The sequence below is a fragment of the Lynx rufus genome, unplaced genomic scaffold, assembly GCF_022079265.1.
Source record: "Lynx rufus isolate CCGP_SWC_20201006 ecotype Redwood Valley unplaced genomic scaffold, mLynRuf1.p SCAF_7, whole genome shotgun sequence".
Taxonomy (NCBI): Eukaryota; Metazoa; Chordata; class Mammalia; order Carnivora; family Felidae; genus Lynx; species Lynx rufus.
This window is the reverse complement of record NW_025814889.1, coordinates 23,476,491-23,499,896: the sequence shown is the minus strand read 5'-3', so window position 1 is coordinate 23,499,896 and position 23,406 is coordinate 23,476,491. Positions and strand designations below refer to the sequence as shown.

At 37.7% G+C, this 23,406-nt stretch overlaps 1 protein-coding gene across 1 annotated transcript in view; it reads right to left on the bottom strand.

The window, feature by feature from the left end:
- Nucleotides 1–23,406, bottom strand: part of GPR158 (G protein-coupled receptor 158) — a 425,672-nt gene that overhangs the window by 172,632 nt on the left and 229,634 nt on the right. Inside the window, exon 4 of the mRNA XM_047065052.1 lies at nucleotides 19,332–19,555. Within this exon, the coding sequence (XP_046921008.1) occupies nucleotides 19,332–19,555 (224 nt within the window). The remainder of the gene's footprint in view (nucleotides 1–19,331; nucleotides 19,556–23,406) is intronic.

Below are 23,406 nucleotides of genomic sequence, written 5' to 3'. Positions count from 1 at the left end.
TCAGCACTCAGTGGATTAGTGGCAGTATAAATGAGTGTACAGAGAACAAAACAAATTTGAAAACAGTGTGGGGAGAGGTGGGAGAGGTGTCAGGAGATACATGAGTTTCCCTTCAAAGTGATTGTTCCTTATCAGCAGTCTAAAGAGTAAGTGCTCCAAATTTCACTAATAGGATGCTTTAGGCTCCTTCCCAACCCCTCAAGCCCTTTACTGCATCTCTAACTACTAACTGTCTATTTCTCTTTAACTTAAATCTGGGTTTTGAAGTTACTCTGCTCCTCCTCCTTTTGACTATAGGCTAATACTGTAGAAGATAAGAATAAACAGTCCAAATAAGTTCAACTGAAAAGAATAAATTCATCATTTTTGAGGAAATATCTCTGAAATAGATTGATAGCAAAAAAAAAGAAACAAATTATAGAAACATCTGATTTGAGGGGCGCCTGGCTGGCTCTGTCAGTAGAGTATGCGACTCTTGATCTTGGGATCTTCTGAGTTTGAGCCCCAAACTGGGTGTAAAGATTATTTAAAAATTTAAAAAATCTTAAAAAAAACCCACAACATCTTATTTGAATTTTTGGTCACGTTCAGGCGAACTTTGCACTGTTTGAAACTACAGTAAGCAAGATTAGAATAGCAGCAGTAGTATGACTGAGCATGTACCAGGCCCTATGCTAAGTGACTCATATGTATGATCTCATTATTTTTCACAAAAACCCTTAGATATATATCACAACTGTCCCCATTGTACATATTATCATATGTAATTTAGAGAGACTAAGTGATCTGTTAATTAAATACGGAACTATGTAAACTTAGGGTCGCACATCTAGAAAATGGAAGGACTGGGATTCTAACTCAGGCTATCTGACCCCAAAACCTTTCCAATAAAGACAGAAAACATAAGGAACAATAGTACAGAAATTAAAAACAGTTGCTGAATTTTATAATATCCTGTAGATGGGGGACAGCAGGTTCGAAGGTGCTAAAAATGGAAAGAATGAAATAGAAGACAAACAAAAGCATCTCGAGATGGGAAATCCTTCAAACACATCAGTGAGAATATTAAAAAAAAAGAAAGCAAGCAAGCCTTGAGATCCAACCTATACTTAATAAGAGGTCTTCAAAGAGAAGCCTGGAACTAGAGAAGAAGAGACAAAATAAGAACTAACACATGGGAGACTTCTTAGTATCAAAAAACCAAAAAACTTGATCTGAAGTTTGAGAGTATAGATTTCATTTTTTGCAACCTCAATGAAAAAAGAGCCATATCATGATGGTAAAAGTAAGTAAAGAAGTTAATACGTATTCAGACGAGAAGTTTTGCTCCATAAAGGACAAAAACTGGGCCATCCTGGAAATTGCCCACAATGCTTCTTTTTGAAGCATAAATGAAGCAGCGATAATAGAGCTTTGAAAGAAAAAGAAAGTAACCCCCCATTTCTGCCCTAGCCAAGGTGTTGTCACGTAAAAAGCCACAGTTGGTGGGGGTAGGGAGGTCAGATATGACATAGGTATAGAACTACCCTTTTTGAAACAAACCACATTAAGATACGTATATTTCATAATGAAGAAAGATTGGCCAAAAGTCAGAACTCAAAGGCAAGAAAGCACAACTGGAAATATATATAGTGAGCAATTAAACCATATAAACATACAGGAAGAAATCTAAACAATCGATTTAACTGCAGCAAAAGCCAAAATATGTTAAGGAATTGTTTTCCCTTTGAAACACATGATGGCTCTTATTGAAAACAGATGGAAACTAACCACAGATTGCATGTTAATAAAATGGGAAGGAGGAGATGAGGAAAAATAAAAGTGCTAAATTTCTTATATATATTCAATAATGGGGAGGGAAAATACTATAATTATGATATTGGGTGATATTTTATTAGTTCCATAGAATTAAAATACCTAATAAGTTTAAGATCAACCTTGTCATCCTTAGGAAAACAGAAATTAAGGAAAATATCATATATCATAAATATACAGAAATAAATAACATCATCCTATGTTGGGTAGTAGTAATGGACTAATATTAGAATGAAGTTTAAGAAAAAAATTTTGTAAATCAGTATGCATCTTCTATAGTCCCTCTACAGCTGCAATGAAGGTACCAGTTCTTGGCTTCCAACAATTCTACCTCTTTTCATGTATTATGCTGCACCTCTCTTCCATAAAAAGCAAAGGAAATGAAAGGCATGAAAGTGTAATACTACTAATTATAATTACTATTATAATATTACTAATTATAAAAGGAAAATTTTAGAGATGATTGACTGGGACTATGAAAGATAATCTGTGGAAGTATACACATTTAATTGAAGGATGGTACAAATCACAAAATCTATTTGTAAAAAGTGATATATCACAATACTTAAATTTAGCCAAGCAGACAAAAGAGTTGCACACTGAAAACGACAAAATGCTGCTGAAAGAAATGAAAGAAGACATAAATAAGTAGAAAGACATTCTGTGTTCATGGATCAGAAGACCAAATATTGTTAAGATGGCAATAGCACCCAAGGGATCTACAGATTCAGTGCATTCCTATTCAAGATCTGATGGTGTTTTAGAAAACATAGGAATTCATTTGAAATTTCAAGGGCTCCCAAATAGCCAAAATAATCTTGAAAAGAAGAACAAAGTTAGAGGACTCACACTTCCTAATTTTAAAAGTTGCTACAAAGTTACAGTAATCAAAACAGTGTTGCACTGGTATCAAGGCATAGGTCAATGGAACAGAAGAGAGACCCCAAAAATAGACCTTCGTGTATATAGTCAACTGATCTTTGATAAAGGTGCCAAGACCAGGCAATGGGGAAATGATAGTATCTTCAACAAATGGTGCTGGGAAAAACCAGGTAATCTCATGCAAAAGAATAAAATTGAATCCTGACTTTACAGTATACACAAAAATTAGCTCAAAATAGAATGAAGATCTAAATGTAAGTCCTAAAACTCTAAAACGTCTAGAAAAAAATATAAAGGAAAAGCTTCATGACATTGGCTTCGGGAATGATTTCTCAGATATGAGACCAAAAACATAGGCAACAAGAGAAAGCACAGGTAAATTGAATTTTATCAAAATTAAAAACTTTTGGGTATCAAAGGATACTTTCAAGAGAGTGAAATAACAGCCCACAGAATGACAAAATATTTGTAAATCCTACATCTGATAAGTGATTAATATTCAGAATATATAAAGAACTCTTACAACTTAACAATGAAAAACCAAACAACTGGATTCATAAGTTACAAAAGACTTGAATAAACATTTTTGCAAGGAATATATACAAATAGTCAATAAACACATGAAAAGGTGCTCAATAGTCACTAATCTTTAGGAAAATGCACATCAAAACCACAATGAGATAGCACTCTCATTCATTAGATGGCTATTATTAAAAAAGTAAACAAAATAACAAGTGATGGTAAAGACGTGAAGGAACTAGAACCCTCATGAATTATTGGTGAAATATCAAATGCTACAGCCTCTGTGGAAAAGAGTTTGGTGTTTCCTCTAAAAGGTAAACACAGAATGATCATATGATTCAGTAATTCCATTCCTAGGTTATATCCAAAGAATTGAAATCAGCGACTCAAACAAATACTTGTACACCAATGATCATGGTAGTATTATTTACATTAGCCAAAAGGTGAAAAAAACAAACCCAAATGTACATCAACAGAAGAACTGATAGAACAAAATGTGGCAAATACATATAATGGAATATTATTTGCAGTAAAAAGGAATAAAGCTCTGATACATGCTCCAATATGGATAAGCCTTTAAGACATTATGCTAAGTGAAATAAGCCAGATAGGAAAGGACAAAGAGTGTATGATTCTGTTTATATTATATACTTTCAAAAGACAAATTTGGAGAGGCAGAAAGTAGAAGAGAGGTTACCAGGAGGGACAGAGTCCAGTTGGAATGATGAAAAAGTTCTGGAGCAGATAGTGATGACGGTTGCACAGTGATGTGAATGTATTTAATGCCACTGAATTGCAAGCGTAAAAATGGTAAATTACATGTTATGTATATTTACCACAATAAAAAAGTAATACATCTTCCTTTATTTCACCAACATAGGCATTAGAACATCATAATTAGCCTAATAGAATTTCATTAACAAATCAGTCACACTCTATATTAAAAGCATCTAATTTTCCAAACCAAAAATGTGCAGCTATAAAATCCCGTGTCAATTAATTGCTAATTAAAGAAAAAGAACTACTACAGCAATATAAGGGAAAACACAAACCACAGTTTGTTCGCTTTTAAAAAATGACTATCACTTTTTTCCCCCCGAACTACTAAGCTCAAACAAACCATGCTAAAATTTACTAAGAATAAATCAAGCAAACAATTTTTTTTTTCAGAAGTGGAATATGCTGCTGTTCCTTCCAGTGTATCTTTTCTCCTCCAAATTTTTCACTTGGAAATAAATTGTACTAACACTTGACATTATTAAGCTTTAAGGAACCATACTCTGTCTTCAGAATAGCTGATAGAAAAATATGTTACTTGTCAAATTATTTGTTTAAAACTGTAGACTGGGGCGCCTGGGTGGCGCAGTCGGTTAAGCGTCCGACTTCACCAGGTCACAATCTCGCGGTCCGTGAGTTCGAGCCCCGCGTCAGGCTCTGGGCTGATGGCTCGGAGCCTGGAGTCTGTTTCCGATTCTGTGTCTCCCTCTCTCTCTGCCCCTCCCCTGTTCATGCTCTGTCTCTCTCTGTCCCAAAAATAAATAAACGTTGAAAAAAAAATTAAAAAAAAAAACAACTGTAGAAGGGTGCACCTGGGTGACTCAGTCGGTCAAGCAACCGACTTCAGCTCAGGTCATGATCTCATGGCTGGTGAGTTAGAACCCCACATCTGGCTCTGCTGACAGCTCAGAACCTGGAGCCTGATTGAGATTCTGTGTCTCCCTTTCTCTCTGTCCCTCCCCCGCTCATGCTCTGTCTCTCTCTCTCCTTCAAAAACAAACATTTAAAAACATGTAGAAATAATTTAAAAATATTTAACATGCAGTATCTTTTTTTTAATTTAATTTATTTATTTTTGAGAGAGAAAAAGGGGCAGAGAGAGTAAGAATCCCAAGCAGGCTCAGTCAGCACGGTCATTGCAGAGCCTGACACGGGGCATGAGCTCACAAACCATGAGATCATGACCTGAGCTGAAATCAACAGTCCAACGCTTAACAAACTGAGCTGCCCAGGTGCCCCAATATGCAGCATCTTTAAAATACTGTGTTAAAATTGCTGTTTTAGATCTCACTAAGGTTAAAATCATTCAGTTTGTTGACAGATTTAATCTTTAACCAAGGGCACAAGGACAAATGTACATAATTAGTTTTCTAAATGTTTGTGCAGAGTAAAATTTAATTTGCTCTTTGTGGTATCCTACTACAAACCTCACCTAAAAATATAATGGAATCTAGTTTGTGCTGTTCCAAATGATAAAACGTTAAACCAATCTTCAATCGATGATTATTGGTATGTAACTGCAGAGTTGGTATTTTTGGCATGGGTAAACCTCATTTAACTAAATGAACCTATAATTAGGCTTCCTGGGAGAAGCAGTGAAACTAAAGGCAAATTTCTGTATCATCTCATGTCTCCTAATATTTCATTTTAGAACAGAGAACTGTTTTCTGTAACCATTACAGTACATTTGCATGATGTCTGATATACAGGATCAGCTGTTGAATTTGATGCTGCCATCACTGTTTCTATTTTCGATCTGTGAATGTGGTTATTTCTGTCACTTCACAGAAATAGTCTAATTAAAAAAAGATGCCTAAGTTCACAAACGGTCCATTTCTAATAGATCCGTAATGAAATATAATTTCTATACTAAAAGCATTTAAGATGCTATATACTATAAATTCTGGTGGAACTGGAAGAAATAATATGGTTCACATGCTGGAGAAACAGGAAAACGAGCATAAGTCTCAGATTCTAACCTCTTTATAGGTGCATGTTTGAGTAGATGCCTTAGCCATCATTACTGCGTATCACTTCCGTCACCAGCTTGTCTCACTATTATATTACAGCACATAGCTTCCCACTCAACAGAAATATGAAGAAGAAGCTGCCATCCAATTGTCACACCTCAAAGTTGGGGTCGCCCAGTGAATACCTTTTGAAAACTCAGGAACCAACAACACTTCAGAATGTTCATGTGATGAATGTACAGTCCTCCCATTTTTCTAGATCCAGGATGGTGAAGAAATTTCATGCAGAGAACCTGCTTAGAGTCTTGCTTGATGAGAGGGGATCTGAGGCTAATTCTGGATCAAATGGGAAAGAAGACCAAATATGTCTATCACTGCCTTGTAGTGATGGCATGTGTGATGCACACTGGCTAACTCCAATCTAGATATTCTAAAGGTATCCTTGCATTACATTAAATAGCAAAGAACAGGGTATCAGGACCACATTTGTGATGCCTCTACAGAATTGATTTACCTAAGCTATATTTAAACATTAAAACTTTAGCACAGAAAGGAGCCAAGATGGTGGGACAGCATGGGAGTTTTTTGTGTCTCGCATCTATGAAATACAGCCAGATCAACACTAAACCATCCTGCATACCTAGAAAACAAATGAGGATTAACAAAACAATCTTCACAACCTGAACCACAGAACTCAGCAGGTACACACTGCAGAGAGGTGAGGTGGGGGAGAGAGAAGCCGCAGAGGGCAGAGAGCTGTTTTTGCTTGTGGAGAGAGGATGGAGATGTAGGGAGAGTACAGGAAAAGCACCCTCCCCAAAAGCAGCTGGGAGAGAAAGTGGAAAAGTGGAAACAGCTGCAGGGACTGAAATAAAAAGGGAGAAAGGAGAAGGTTTAAATTCCATTAAGACTCTATAAACAGGGGAAGTGCAGAGTCTGAAATTCCACAGCTTGATACCTGGCAGTTCTCTGATGAGAAGGGCAAATCCCCAAGAACACAGTGAAGTCTGGGGGGGGGGTCCCTCGGGCCACAAGGGGAGAGGCAGTTCCTCTGCTGGGAGCATATGTGGTAGAGGTTGTGTGGCCCCGCCACAGGCAAAGGCCCCAGTGGACCCCGGAGAATAATCACATTAGCTGGTGCTGGAACAAGGTCATTAAGGGTGAAGCCTAGTGCTAGATTTGTGTTGAAATTTACCATAATCCCTGAAATGCTGCTGCTACACGATCACATGAACTTTTCCTGGGGTGGGCTGGCACCGAGGCACAGTCTCTGGGCATCGGCAGCAACATGGTGCCACAAACATTCCTGGGTGCGACTGGAACCCAGCCATTGCTTGGTGAGACCCTCATGCAGAGAGGCAGAATGGGACAAAGCCGCAGTCCCTCAGAAGTGAGAGGTTGGAAACACAGCCGCATGTGATATAAAACTCAGGAAGGAGGTGCCACCTGGCAACCTGACAGCTTGATCACCGACAGTGTAAAAACAGGAAGTGGACAGAAGCCAGAGACAAAGGACCAGCGTGTGATTGCTGATCCAGGAGAACAGAGTTCCAATACTTGAGACTGGGTGGCTGGGTGACACCACTTTCACCCCTCCTGCGAATGAGCATACACACCTACCAGCACCGCAACAATCTACCCCAGTAAGCTAAGCAGTGCCATCTAGTGGAGAACAGAGCCATTACACTAAGCCCCACCCAACTGGGCCAACCTTGCTCTCAGGAACACCACAAGTCTCCCTGCCTGCTTAGTTTACGGACTATAAAGTGCTTCATAGTTTGAATCTTAGAGGAAAATGATGTAACTTCACTCGTATTTCACTCTGCTCACTGGTCCACATATTCAATTTTTTTTCTTTTTCTTTTCTTTTTCTTGACTACAGAAAGAGAAAAAATTTATTTTTATTCTCAATATTTATTAAAAATGTTTTACTTAAAAAAATGTTTTTCTTTAATTTTTTTTACATTTTTGTAAATTTTTCATATTCTATTTTACTTCCATCATTTCATTTTGTTTTATTTCATTGTGATCACTTTTTCAAATTTTCAAATGTTTTCCTTTTTTTTTTCCCATTTTTTTCTCTAACTTATCAAGCCCCTTTCAACACCAAGACCAAAACACACCTAGGATCTAGCATCATATATTTGATTTGTGTGTGTGTGTGTGTGTGTGTGTGTGTGTGTGTGTGTTGTTTTTAATTTTTTAATTTTAATTTTTTTTAATTAAAAAATTTTTTTTACCTAATTCATTCCTTTTCTTCCTTCAAAATGACAAAAGGAAGGAATTCACCCCAAAAGAAAGAGCAGGAAGAAATGACAGCCAGGGACTTAATCAACACAGATACAAGCAAGATGTCTGAACCAGAATTTATACTCACGATAATAAGAATACTAGCTGGCGTCAAAAATAGATTAGAATCCCTTCTGTGGAGATAAGAAGTAAAAGCTAGTTAGGGTGAAATAAAAAAATTGCTATCACTGAGCTGCAATCACGGATGCATGCCATGCCAGCAAGAATGGATGAGGAAGAGGAGTGAATCAGTGATATAGAGGATAAACTTATAGAGAAAAATGAAGCAGAAAGAAAGAGGGAGACTAAGGCAAAAGAGCAAGATTTAAGAGTTATGTGAGCAAATCATAGCAGAAAACTTTCCTAACCTGGGGCAAGATACAGACATCAAAATCCAGGAAGCACAGAGAACTCCCATTAGATTCAACAAAACTGACCATTAACAAGGCATTTCACAGTCAAACTCACAAAATACTCAGGCAAGGAAAGAATCATGAGAGCAGCAAGGGAAAAAATCCTTTACCTACAAGGGAAGACAGATCAGATTTGCAGCAGACCTATCCATAGAAACTGGACAGGCAAGAAAAGAGGGGCAGGATATATTCAATGTGCTGAATCAGAAAAATATGCAGCCAAGAATTCTTTATCCAGCAAGTCTGTCATTCAAAGTAGAAGGAGAGATTAAAAGTTTCCCAAACAAAAATTAAAGGAGTTTGTGACCGCTAAACCAGCCCTGCAAGAAATTTTAAAGGAGATTCTCTGAGGGAAGGAAAGGTAGATAGATAGATAGATAGATAGATAGATAGATAGATACCAAAGCAAAAAAGACTAGAAAGGACCAGAGAACACCACCAGAAACTCCAACTCTACAAGCATCACAATGGCAATAAATTAATATCTTTCATTACTCACTCTAAACGTCAATGGAGTAAATCATCCTTTCAAAAGACATAGGGGAACAGAATGGATAAGAAAACAAGATCTATCTGTATGCTGTTTATAAGAGACCCACTTTAGACCTAAAGACACTTTCAGATTGAAAGTAAGGGGATGGAGAACCATCTATCATACTAATTTTCAACAATAGAAAGCCAGAGTAGCCATACTTACATCAGACAATCTAGACTTTAAAATAAAGACTGTAACAAGGGATGAAGAAGGGCTTTATATTATTATTAAGAGGTATATCCATCAAGAAGACCTAACAATTGTAAACATTTATGCTCCAAATGTGATAGCACACAAATATATAAATCAATTAATCATAAAGATAAAGAAACTCATTGAAAATAATACCATAATAGTAGGGGACTTTAAAACCCCACTTACAGCATGGACAGATCATCTAATCAGAAAATCAACAAGAAAACAATGGCTCTGAACAACACACTGGACAAGACGGACTTAACAGATACATTCAGAACATTTCTAAAGCAGTGGAATATACATTCTTCTCCAGTGCACATGGAACATTCTCCAGAATAGATCACATACTGGGACACAAACCAGCCCTCAACAAGTACAAAAAGATCAAGATCATACCGTGCATATTTTCAGATCACAACACTATGAAACTCAAAATCAACCACAAGAAAAAATGTGGAAACGTAACAAATACTTGGAGACTAAAGAACATCCTACTAAAGAATGAACGGGCTAACCAAGAAGTTAAAGAGGAAATTAAAAAGTACATGGAAGCCAATGAAAATGATAACACCACAGCCCAAAAACCTCTGGGACACAGCAAAGGCGGTCATAAGAGGAAAGTCTATAGCAATCCAGGTCTTTCTAAAGAAGGAAGAAAGGTCTCAGATCCACAACCTAACCTTACACCTTAAAGAGCTGGAAAAATAACAGCAAAAAAAGCCCCAAACCAGCAGCAGACCAGAAATAATGAAGATTAGAGCAGAAACCAATGCTATTGAAACCAAACAAAACAGAACAGATCAATGAAACCAGAAGTTGGTTCTTTGAAACAATTAACAAAACTAATAAATCACTAGCCAGTTTGATGAATAACAAAAAGGAAAGGACTCAAATAAAGAAATCAAGAATGAAAGAGGAGAGATCACAACCAACACAGCTGAAATAAAAACAATAATAAGAGAATATTATGAGCAATAACATGCCAATATAATGGGCAATCCAGAAGAAATGGACAAATTCCTAGAAACATTTAAACTACCAAAGCTGAAACAAGAAGAAATAGAAAATTTGAACAGACCCATAACCAGTAAAGAAATTGAATTAGTAATCAAAAATCTGTCAAGAAACAAGAGTCCAGGACCAGCTGGCTTTCCATGGGAATTCTACCAAACATTAAGAAAGAGTTAACACCTATTCTCTTGAAGCTGTCCCAAAAACTAGAAACGGAAGGAAAACTTCCAAACTCTTTCTATGAAGCCAGCATTACCTTGATTCCAAAACCAAAGACCCCACTAAAAAGGAGAACTATAGACCAATTTCCCTGATGAACATGGATGCAAAAATCGTCAACAAGGTATTAGCCAACCGGATCCAACAATACATTAAAAAAATTATTCACCGTGACCAAGTGGGATTTATACCTGGGATTCAGGGCTGGCTCAATATCCACAAAACAATCAATGTGATTCATCACATTAATAAAAGAAAGGACAAGAACCACATGATCCTCTCAATAGATGCAGAGAAAACATTTGACCAAATGCAGCATCCTTTCTTGATATAAAGCCACAAGAAAGTAGGGAGAGAAGGATCATACCTCAAGATCATAAAAGCCATCTGTGAAAGACCCAATGCTAATATCATCCTCAATCGGGAAAAACGGAGAGCTTTCCCCCTACGGTTAGGAACAAGACAGGGATGTCCACTGTCGTCACTGTTATTCAACACAGTATTGGAAGTCTTAGCCTCAGCAATCAGACAATACAAAGAAATACAAGGCATCCATATTGGCCAGGAGGAGGTCAAACTTTCACTCTTCACAGATGACATGATACTCTATATGGAAAACCCAAAAGATTCCACCAAAAAACTGCTAGAACTGACCCATGAATTCAGCAAAGCTGCAGGATATAAAATCAATGCACAGAAATCGGTTGCATTCCCATACACTAACAATGAAGCAGCAGAAATAGAAATCAAGGACTCGATCCCATTTACAATTGCACCAAAAACCATAAATACCTAGGAATAAATCTAACCAAAGAGGTGAAAAATCTATACACTGAAAACTATAGAAAGCTTATGAAAGAAATTGAAGAAGACACAAAAAAATGGAAAAAGATTCCATGTTCCTGGATAGGAAGAACAAATATTGTTGACATGTCAATACTACCCAAAGCGATCTACATATTCAATTTCAAACAACACCAGCATTCTTCACAGAGCTAGAACAATCCTAAAATTTTTATGGAACCAGAAAAGACCCCGAATAGCCAAAGCAACCTTGAAAAAGAAAACCAAAACAGGAGGCATCACAATCCCAGACTTCAAGCTGTATTACAAAGCTGTAATCATCAAGGCAGTATGGTACTGGTACAAAACCAGACACTCAGATCAATGGAACAGAATAGAGAACCCAGAAGTGGACCCACAAACATATGGACAACTAATCTTTGACAAAGCAGGAAAGAATAAATATCCAATGAAATAAAGACAATCTCTTGAGCAAGTGGTGCTGGGAAAACTGGACAGCGACATGCAGAAAAATGAACCTGAACCTGTGTGTATACATACACACACACACACACACACACACACACACACACACACACACACACACAAAATGGAGTTTTACTCAGCAATCAAAAACAGTGAAATCTTGCCATTTGCAACTACATGAATGGAACTATTATGCTAAGCGAAATTAGTCAGAGAGGGACAAATACCATATGACTTCACTCATATGAGGACTTTAAGACACAGAATAGATGAACACAAGGGAAGGGAAGTAAAAATATATAAAAACAGGGAGGGGGATAAAACATAAGAGACTCTTAAATATGGAGAACAAACAGAGGGTTACTGAAGGAGTTTTGTGGGGGGGATGGGCTAAATGTGTAAGGGGCATTAAGGAATCTATTCCTGAAATCATTGTTGCACTATATGCTAACTAACTTGGATGTAAATTAAAAATAAATAAATAAATAAACTTTAGCACAATATCAGGAAAATTAACAAATAAAGCTATGAAAATTATTATATTTATTTTCTGTAAGGATGTTTATCATTCAATACATTTAACAATATTTTCTTTTTTTTTAATATTTTTTTTTATTTTTTTTAACATTTTTATTTATTTTTGGGACAGAGAGAGACAGAGCATGAACAGGGGAGGGGCAGAGAAAGAGGGAGACACAGAATCGGAAACAGGCTCCAGGCTCTGAGCCATCAGCCCAGAGCCTGACGCGGGGCTCGAACTCACGGACCGCGAGATCGTGACCTGGCTGAAGTCGGACGCTTAACCGACTGCGCCACCCAGGCGCCCCAATATTTTCTATTTAAGAATCCACAGGAAAAATATCTCTGAAGACTTAATGATAGGCATATTCAAATTTCATCTGAGTGACTGGTCAGTTTTTATCTTATGAACCCTAACTTGTTTTTTTTCTCCTCTTTTCACTGTTGCTAGAAAACCCCAGAAAGTTTTCTCTAGCAACAGGCTAAAAACAGTATACCTGCCCTCATGGAATCATTCCATATCTTAACCCCACCCTTGACTTCAACTAATTTTTTTCTACCCTTTTTTCACTGAGCCTCAATCTATTAATACTTTTAATCTTCTAGAAATTTTTATTATGGGTGCTGGTGTAAGACAAAATATAAATACATACCTACCCCACCCTAATGGGTTACTTTGGGCAACTGACAATCTCCTAGAGGCTGGGTTTTCTTTTCTATGAAAAGAGGGGTTACTTCATTCTAGTTCTCATATTTTGTCATCTTTCTAAATAAAAACCAGGAAATTAGTAACAAATTGATTTACATGACCAGCTTTTAAACTGTTACCATTGCAATAATACAACAGGGAGCATACATTCCATGACTTCATAATTGATAGTCTCTCAAGATTTCTGTAACTTTCTCATTTCTAAGGTAGACGTTGGAACCTTCCTAGAAAGGTCAATGATATAGATAAATATAAATAGTAAATAGCTATAGCTTACTTGTACACTTAACATCTGAAAAATAACAAAAAGCCACATATAAATAAATGCATAGTAAACACTTTTTAAAGATAATTATCTATATAGAAATACCTGTGTAATTGCACGTGCATATGTGAATTGGCACTTGTGGAGCTTGGGTATTCAAAACATTTTTTTTTTAACTGAGACCAATTAAGTGAAACTATCCTGCCTACAGTTTGGCATTCCTTCCATTCCTTCACAGTGAAGAGTAAGCCAAAATAAGAGAATCTGTGTTTTGTTCATTTCAGCTATCTGGACAATCTATTAGGATTAGTATAAAATGATCATTTACAATTATAAAGACAGTTTATTTTTTTTTTTAATTTTTTTTTCAACGTTTATTTATTTTTGGGACAGAGAGAGACAGAGCATGAACGGGGGAGGGGCAGAGAGAGAGGGAGACACAGAACCGGAAACAGGCTCCAGGCTCTGAGCCATCAGCCCAGAGCCCGACGCGGGGCTCGAACTCACGGACCGCAAGATCGTGACCTGGCTGAAGTCGGACGCTTAACCGACTGCGCCACCCAGGCGCCCCTATAAAGACAGTTTAAATGAATTTATTGCCTGGAATTCCACTACTTACATCAAATAGGCATGGCTATATTTTTAAACACCTTATCTTTTAAGCTATTTTAAATGTCATACTTAGCCCCTAACATTGGAAGGAAACAGGTTATTAATTTCATAAAGAGGTCTAAAATAATATAATAAATAATATGTATAATAAATATAATAAAATAATATAATAACAAAAGACAAATGTCTAGTAAGGTACTCTATATAAATTATCTCATTAAATCTTCAAAAGTATCCTGTGAGGCAATTAATAAACTCCTTCAAAAATTTTTATAATAGGGACGCTTGGGTGGCTCAGTTAGTTGAGCATCCGACTTCAGATCAGGTCATGATCTTGCAGTCTGTGAGTTTGAGCCCCACATTGGGCTCTGTTCTGACAGCTCAGAGCTTGAAGCCTACTTCAGATTCTGTATCTCTCTCTCTCTCTCTCTGCCCCTTCCCCACCCATGCTCTATCTCGTTCTGAAAAATAAATAAATATTAAAAAATTAATTAAAAAATTTTATTATAGCTTTATTGAGATATAAATCCTTTTACAGTGTACAAGCCAGTGGTTTGTAGTATACTGACAGATTTGTGAAAGTATCACCATAATCTACTGGACCAAAAAGAAAGAAAAGAAACCCTGAACACCTTAGCAGTAACACCCCATTCTACCCTCCTTGTATCTCTTGACAACCACTGACCTACTTCTTGTCTCTACCAATTTGCCTATTCTGGACTTTTCACATGAATGTAATCATGCGATATATGATCTTTCATGACTGTTTTCTTTCACTTAGCATGTTTTCAAGATTCATCCATGTTGTAGTGTATCAGTACTTCACTCCTTTTTATTGACAAAAAAATTTGCCATTTTATGGATATACCACATTTTATTTATTCATCCATCAATGGATGAACAGTTGGGTTGTTTCCATTTTTTGGCTATTATGAATATGCTGTTATCAACACTTGTGTGAACATTTTTGTGTATACAAAGGTTTTATTTTTGTTATTAGTTTCAGCTGTACAATATAATGATTCAACAGTTCTATATTCTTCTCAGTGCTCATCAAGGTTAAATGTACACTTAATCCTCTTTATCTATTCCACCCAGGTACCTCCCTTCTGGAAACCATGAGGTTGTTCTGTGTGTGTACACACACACACATACACACACACACACGCACACACACAACACATCTTCTTTATCTATTCATCTCCAGATGGACACTTAAGTTGCTTCCATATCTTTGCTATTGTAAATAATGCTTCAATAAACATAAAGGTGCATGTATTTTTTTTGAATTACTATTTTTGTTTTTGGGGGGTAAATATCCAGTAGTGAAATTACTGGATCATAATGATAATTCTATTTTTAATATTTTTGAGGAACATCAATACTGTTTTCCACAGAGGCTGTACCAGCTTGCATTCCCACCAATAGTTCATGAGGTATTCTTTTTTCTCCACATCCTTGCCACTGCTTGCTATTTCTTGTGTTTTTGATTTTAGTCATTTTAGACATATGTTTTCAATTCTCCTGGGCATACACCTAGGAGTGGAATTTTTGGCATATCATAACTCTATGTTTAATTTTTTTAGGGACCGCTACACTGTTTATATTCCCAATAGCAATGAATGAGAGTTTCAATTTCTCCACATCCTAAACAACACTTGTTATTGTCTTTTTTACTTTTATCTATGCTAGTATGTGCTATAGGCTTGATTAGAATTTTCCTAATAACTAATGTTATTGGGCATTTTCATATGCTTATTGGCCATTTGCATATCTTCTTTGGAGAAATTTGTATTCAGATCACTTGGTCCATTTTTGAATACTGCTGTCCTTTTATTATTTATATGTTTTGAGTACTAGTATAGTCTGTAAATATTTTCTGCTATTCTAGGGGTTGTCTTTTTACCTTTTTGATGATGTCCTTTGATGCACAAAAGTTTTCAATTTTGATGAAGTCCAATTTATTTATTTTTTCCTTTTGTCATGTATACTTTTGATGCTGTATCTAAGAAACCTTGCCTAACCCAGAATCATGAAGATTTATGCCTATGTTTTCTTCTAAAAAATGTTTCTTAGTTTTGGGCCTTATATTTAGGTGTATAACCCATTTTAAATTATTTTTTTATTTGGTATATTAACCCCCATTTTTTAAGTTTATTTACTTATTTTGAGAGAGAGAGAAAGAGAGAGAGAGAGAACAAGTGGGAGAGGGGCAGAGACAGAGGGAGAAAGACAGAATCCCAAGCAAGCTCTATGCTCTCAGTGTGGAGCCTGATACAGGGCTTGAACTCACAAACCCGTGAGATCATAACCTGAGCCGAAACCAAGAGTTGGACGCTTAACTGACTGAGCCACCCAGGTGTCCCAACCCCAATTTTATAGAGGAAGAAACTAGTTGAAGTGAGGCTAAGCAATTTTCCCAAAGTATAATGGCATTCAAGGGGCTGGACAGGATTCAAGTATAAGCAATGTTACTCTAGAGTCTGCACACTCACCCACAATATTATGCTACTTCTACATTGCACACAATGTCTTTCTCTTTTGTCAAAATAGATATAAATTTTTAGATTATAAGTTGTTTATTCTTTATACTATCAGTGGGTAGGCAATGCAATGGGAAACTTGTAACAGAGGCATCAGTATTACTTCAAAAGTAATGATCAGTTTTCTGCTTTATGCAAAAAAATGCTGTAAAGACACAAGAGAACTTTAAAAAGCAAAGCCAATATCTACATGTTATAAACATGCTATCTTTACACTGGAAATGGTTTACTGCTTTCACAATTCTCTTCCTTTTGGTAACTGAAATCAGAAGAGAAAAGTTCACCAAATGTTTCCTTTCTTCAGTATACTAGATCTGCATTCACTGACTATATTAACCTATATCATTTCCTAAAAATATTCCCCCTTATATTATGTCACATTCTGTGAAAACTGATTCTTCAAAAAGTGACCATCCTAAAACTAGATAACATCTAATTTATTTACTACAACTAGTTTGTAGCTATAGAAATTTCACTAAATGATACACGAAGATATCTATTCTCATGAAAACCTTATAAAGTAGCATTTCATATGACGACCCAAAGAAGTTTGAAAGGTTAGTAACTTTGGAAATGTTAAGTAACATTAACATAGATCAAGACATTGGTCCATCAAGAACTATCTCAGTGCTCAACATCGCTCCTCATCAGGGAAATACAAATCAAAACCACACTCAGGTATCACCTCACGCCAGTCAGAGTGGCCAAAATGAACAAATCAGGAGACTATAGATGCTGGAGAGGATGTGGAGAAATGGGAACCCTCTTGCACTGTTGGTGGGAATGCAAACTGGTGCAGCCGCTCTGGAAAACAGTGTGGAGGTTCCTCAAAAAATTAAAAATAGACCTACCCTATGACCCAGCAATAGCACTGCTAGGAATTTACCCAAGGGATACAGGAGTACTGATGCATAGGGGCACTTGTACCCCAATGTTTATAGCAGCACTCTCAACAATAGCCAAATTTGTGGAAAAAGCCTAAATGTCCATTAAGTGATGAATGGATAAAGAAATTGTGGTTTATATACACAATGGAGTACTACATGGCAATGAGAAAGAATGAAATATGGCCCTTTGTAGCAATGTGGATGGTACTGGAGAGTGTGATGCTAAGTGAAATAAGCCATACAGAGAAAGACAGATACCATATGTTTTCACTCTTATGTGGATCCTGAGAAACTTAACAGAAACCCATGGGGGAGGGGAAGGAAAAAAAAAAAGAGGTTAGAGTGGGAGAGAGCCAAAGCATAAGAGACTCTTAAAAACTGAGAACAAACTGAGGGTTGATGGGGGGTGGGAGGGAGGGAAGGGTAGGTGATGGGCATTGAAGAGGGCATCTTTTGGGATGAGCACTGGGTGTTATATGGAAACCAATTTGACAATAAATTTCATATATTAAAAAAAAAAGAACTATCTCAGATTTCTTAATATCCAATATAATATTCTACCCATTATATATCATTAACTCCATTTAGCACAGCAAACATTAATGATTATAATCAATTAAAATTTGTAAAGAACTGTTATCCCCTGTGCAAATGAATTATACTACATAGAGAGATTTCAGAGTAGTTTATTAAATAGACCTTTTAATTCTACCTGCTGTGCCAGGGATAGGTTTTTTAAAAAATGGGTTGTTATCTAGGTAACAGTGGTTAGATATTTCTCAACTCCACTTGCCTGCTTCTTTATTACATATACACTTTAACACATATTTTGTTGCAAAAAAAAAACAAGTATTGGTTAAATGAAGCGCATTTTGCCCATTTGCACTTTCTGGCTAACTTAAAGCCTGATTTTAATTTGTGTTGTATGCTTCTGTTAATGAAACTGTCTATTTAAAATAACTATTAAAGTCTATAACATTAACATAATGGACACCTTCTCCTAGAATCTCAATAGAGGGTTTTCTTTTATTATGTTAACTTGAGGCCTTGTAATAGATGCCATTCACAGAGAGTTGTTTTATTTTTAAAATTTCTAATGGGAACACTTTATGCTTCCAGTAAGCTTGGTTATCTAAACCAATCTGTATAACTTTGCTAACACGAAGGGGTCATATGAATTTGGAAAAGCTGGAAACTTTAGACTTTGTGTTTTTTTTTCCCCCAATACAACAAATAAGTTTCTGAAAGAAACAGAACCACAAATTCTGACAACAACACTGGCTACATATAATTCATTGGGTGACCAACTGAAGACAATTTCCCAGAAATGTTTACCCTGGACATTTTAGCATTTCCTCCACCCCTGACTAAGAAGCATACAAATGTTTATACTATTCTTTGATTTCTCAGAACAGAACCAAAGGGCAGCCTCGCTCAAAAGTCATATAAGCCCTTTGTAGGATAATGTGCTCAAAAATAGTTGTGCATTTGCCAATGGTTAAGAGAAATAAAAATGAAATATAACAAATACCAAAAAGCTTTCTAGATATGAAAAAATTAACAATACACTGGCTACTAGAAAAATAAGTTCTTCTAGAAGCCAAAGAGATAGAAAAGAGAGTTCTTCAAGGCAATAAAGTACTGAGGTTCCACACTAAATTGGAGGAAGCATTCTGTAGAAGAAAATGTTATAATAAGGTTCCATATTTTTAAACCCTACTTCTCTTAGGAAGTTAAAGAATGTAATGTTCATACTCTGGTCTAATTATATGGGACTAGGAAGATTTCTGCCAAACAGAGAGGCAACTGGGGCTTGGAAAAACTCAATTTGTTTGAAAAAAGAAGTGGTCACTTCGTAATAAAAAGGAAGTACATAACCAGGGTACCTGGGTTTACCTTTGCTTTGCGAAAGTGGTAGACCACGAGCATGCTAACGAAGTCGAGCAGCATACACAGGGCTTGGAAGGAGATGATAGCAAGTCGCAAATACTTATCCTCCTGGACAAAGCAAGGGCTGTCATCAGCACAGTAGGGGCAGCCCTCTCTGCAGGGTAGGCAGACATGGGCTTCTTCTGACACATCTTTTGCACTTCCTGCCAAAGGGTGATCCGGATCCCTTCCTGAAAGTTCCAAATAAAACCACAGTGTCATTGCACCTCTGAGATAGGTGAGATTGAGTACACAAAACACATCCTCACCTCTCCATTCCTTATCCCTTTTATTAAAGACTTTTTAGCAAGCTTCTTGCTAGGGGAGAGAGTTACTTTGCTTTTAGACTCAAACAAAAATTTTTTTATCACTTTGATTTAAAAATGTCATTCAGAGTAACTGAGAAAAATTAGCAAAAGTATAACTAAAATTCTTCAATGGCAAAGAAGAGTTTTCTGTTATATCATTATCTACCAATCACCAAATGATACTTCCTATGGCACAAATCATATTCCATAAGTATTTGTTAAAGAATTAACCAGAAGGAAGGAGAAGAAAGTTCTCTCTTTCCTGTACCAAGTCATACCCAACACTTTTGGAACTTCTTGACCTAGATGGCACAGAATCCAAAATGAGGCTTTGATTGCTCCTTAATTCAGCAGGGATCTATCTCATCTACTAAGTTCATTAGGTCTAAATTGGATAAAATGGCACTTAACCGACAGTTGTTCAGTGTGCAATTGCCTAATGATGGTGCATCCTTTGCCCAGAGTATAATCCATACTTACAGGCTATCATGTAATTTTCCACTTTGTCTACTCATAGGACATTTCTCCACTATTAACTAACTGCCACTATTGACCCTCCCTTTACTTTTAGATTCTTATTCTCAGTTATCAAACTTAATTTAGCTCTGAAGCTCAATAGGTAAAGATTTTAATTGTTGAGTTGAGTTTAACATTGACAAATATCCAGTTAATAACATATACTAAAAAAAAAACTATTTCCAACTCCGAACTCAATATGAAAGACATTAGGGAATATATACCCGGTTTAGTATATAATATAGCCACCCAGTTTAGTGTATAACACAACCACCCTGTTCAGTATGTAACACAACCTTGATAGATTGAGGAATCTGAGAAAAAGGTTGTTCTGATTAAAATAGCATTTTAATAATATAAAGTTTAATACAAAGTCTTTATAACTTTCAAATCTTGTTGAAGAAGGTTCATATTCTTTCTAAAATGTATTGTCTGCTTTCATTCCTTAATATATAAAATAGAAAAAACATAATTGAGTATTTCTTGATAATTCAGCATTCAATGCTGTTTAAGAGTGACTATTCGGGGGGATTCTGGGAAGATGGCGGCGTAGGAGGACGCTGGGCTCACCGCGCGTCCTGCTGATCACTTAGATTCCACCTACACCTGCCTAAATAACCCAGAAAACCGCCAGAGGATTAGCAGAACAGAGTCACCAGGCACACGGAGTCACCAGACCCAAGTGCAGACGAGAGGCCCACGGAAGAGGGTAGGAAGGGCGGCGAGGCGGTGCGCGCTCCACGGACTGGCGGGAGGGAGCCGGGGCGGAGGGGCGGCTCGCCGGCCAAGCAGAGCCCCCGAGTCCGGCTTGCAAAAGCGGAGGGGCCTGACGGACTGTGTTCCGACAGCAAGCGCGACTTAGCGTCTGGGAGGTCATAAGTTAACAGCTCTGCTCGGAAAGCGGGAAGGCCGGAGGACAAAGGGAGGGTGAGCTGCGGAGCCCCCGGACGACAGAGCTCAGTTTGGCGGGGAACAAAGGCGCTCGCCAGCGCCATCTCCCCCGCCCATCCGCCAGCCAAAATCCCAAAGGGAACCGGTTCCGGCCAGGGAAATTGCTCCCTCCGCGCGAACACCCAACTCTGTGCTTCTGCGGAGCCAAACCTCCGGCAGCGGATCTGACTCCCTCCGGCTGCCACAGGGCCCCTCCTGAAGTGGATCACCTAAGGAGAAGCGAGCTAAGCCTGCCCCTCCCGCCCCCGTGCACCTTGCCTACCCACCCCAGCTAATACGCCAGATCCCCAGCATCACAAGCCTGGCAGTGTGCAAGTAGCCCAGACGGGCCACGCCACCCCACAGTGAATCCCGCCCCTAGGAGAGGGGAAGAGAAGGCACACACCAGTCTGACTGTGGCCCCAGCGGTGGGCTGGGGGCAGACATCAGGTCGGACTGCGGCCCCGCCCACCAACTCCAGTTATACACCACAGCACAGGGGAAGTGCCCTGCAGGCCCTCACCACACCAGGGACTATCCAAAATGACCAAGCGGAAGAATTCCCCTCAGAAGAATCTCCAGGAAATAACAACAGCTAATGAGCTGATCAAAAAGGATTTAAATAATATAACAGAAAGTGAATTTAGAATAATAGTCATAAAATTAATCGCTGGGCTGGAAAACAGCATACAGGACAGCAGAGAATCTCTTGCTACAGACATCAGGGGACTAAGGAACAGTCACGAGGAGCTGAAAAACGCTTTAAAGGAAATGGAAAACAAAATGCAAACCACCACGGCTCGGATGGAAGAGGCAGAGGAGAGAATAGGTGAACTAGAAGATAAAGTTATGGAAAAAGAGGAAGCTGAGAAAAAGAGAGATAAAAAAATCCAGGAGTATGAGGGGAAAATTAGAGAACTAAGTGATACACTAAAAAGAAATAATATACGCATAATTGGTATCCCAGAGGAGGAAGAGAGAGGGAAAGGTGCTGAAGGGGTACTTGAAGAAATAATAGCTGAGAACTTCCCTGAACTGGGGAAGGAAAAAGGCATTGAAATCCAAGAGGCACAGAGAACTCCCTTCAGACGTAACTTGAATCGATCTTCTGCACGACATATCATAGTGAAACTGGCAAAATACAAGGATAAAGAGAAAATTCTGAAAGCAGCAAGGGGTAAACGTGCCCTCACATATAAAGGGAGACCTATAAGACTCGTGACTGATCTCTCTTTTGAAACTTGGCAGGCCAGAAAGAATTGGCACGAGATTTTCAGGGTGCTAGACAGCAAAAATATGCAGCCGAGAATCCTTTATCCAGCAAGTCTGTCATTTAGAATAGAAGGAGAGATAAAGGTCTTCCCAAACAAACAAAAACTGAAGGAATTTGTCACCACTAAACCAGCCCTACAAGAGATCCTAAGGGGGACCCTGTGAGACAAAGTACCAGAGACATCACTACAAGCATAAAACATACAGACATCACAATGACTCTAAACCCGTATCTTTCTATAATAACACTGAATGTAAATGGATTAAATGCGCCAACCAAAAGACATAGGGTATCAGAATGGATAAAAAAACAAGACCCATCTATTTGCTGTCTACAAGAGACTCATTTTAGACCTGAGGACACCTTTAGATTCAGAGTGAGGGGATGGAGAACTATTTATCATGCTACTGGAAGCCAGAAGAAAGCTGGAGTAGCCATACTTATATCAGACAAACTAGACTTTAAATTAAAGGCTGTAACAAGAGATGAAGAAGGACATTATATAATAGTTACAGGGTCTATCCATCAGGAAGAGCTAACAATTATAAATGTCTATGCGCCGAATACCGGAGCCCCCAAATATATAAAACAATTACTCATAAACAGAAGCAACCTTATTGATAAGAATGTGGTAATTGCAGGGGACTTTAACACCCCACTTACAGAAATGGATAGATCATCTAGACACACGGTCAATAAAGAAACAAGGGCCCTGAATGAGACACTGGATCAGACGGACTTGACAGATCTATTTAGAACTCTGCATCCCAAAGCAACAGAATATACTTTCTTCTCGAGTGCACATGGAACATTCTCCAAGATAGATCATATACTGGGTCACAAAACAGCCCTTCATAAGTTTACAAGAATTGAAATTATACCATGCATACTTTCAGACCACAATGCTATGAAGCTTGAAATCAACCACAGGAAAAAGTCTGGAAATCCTCCAAAAGCATGGAGGTTAAAGAACACCCTACTAACGAATGAGTGGGTCAACCAGGCAATTAGAGAA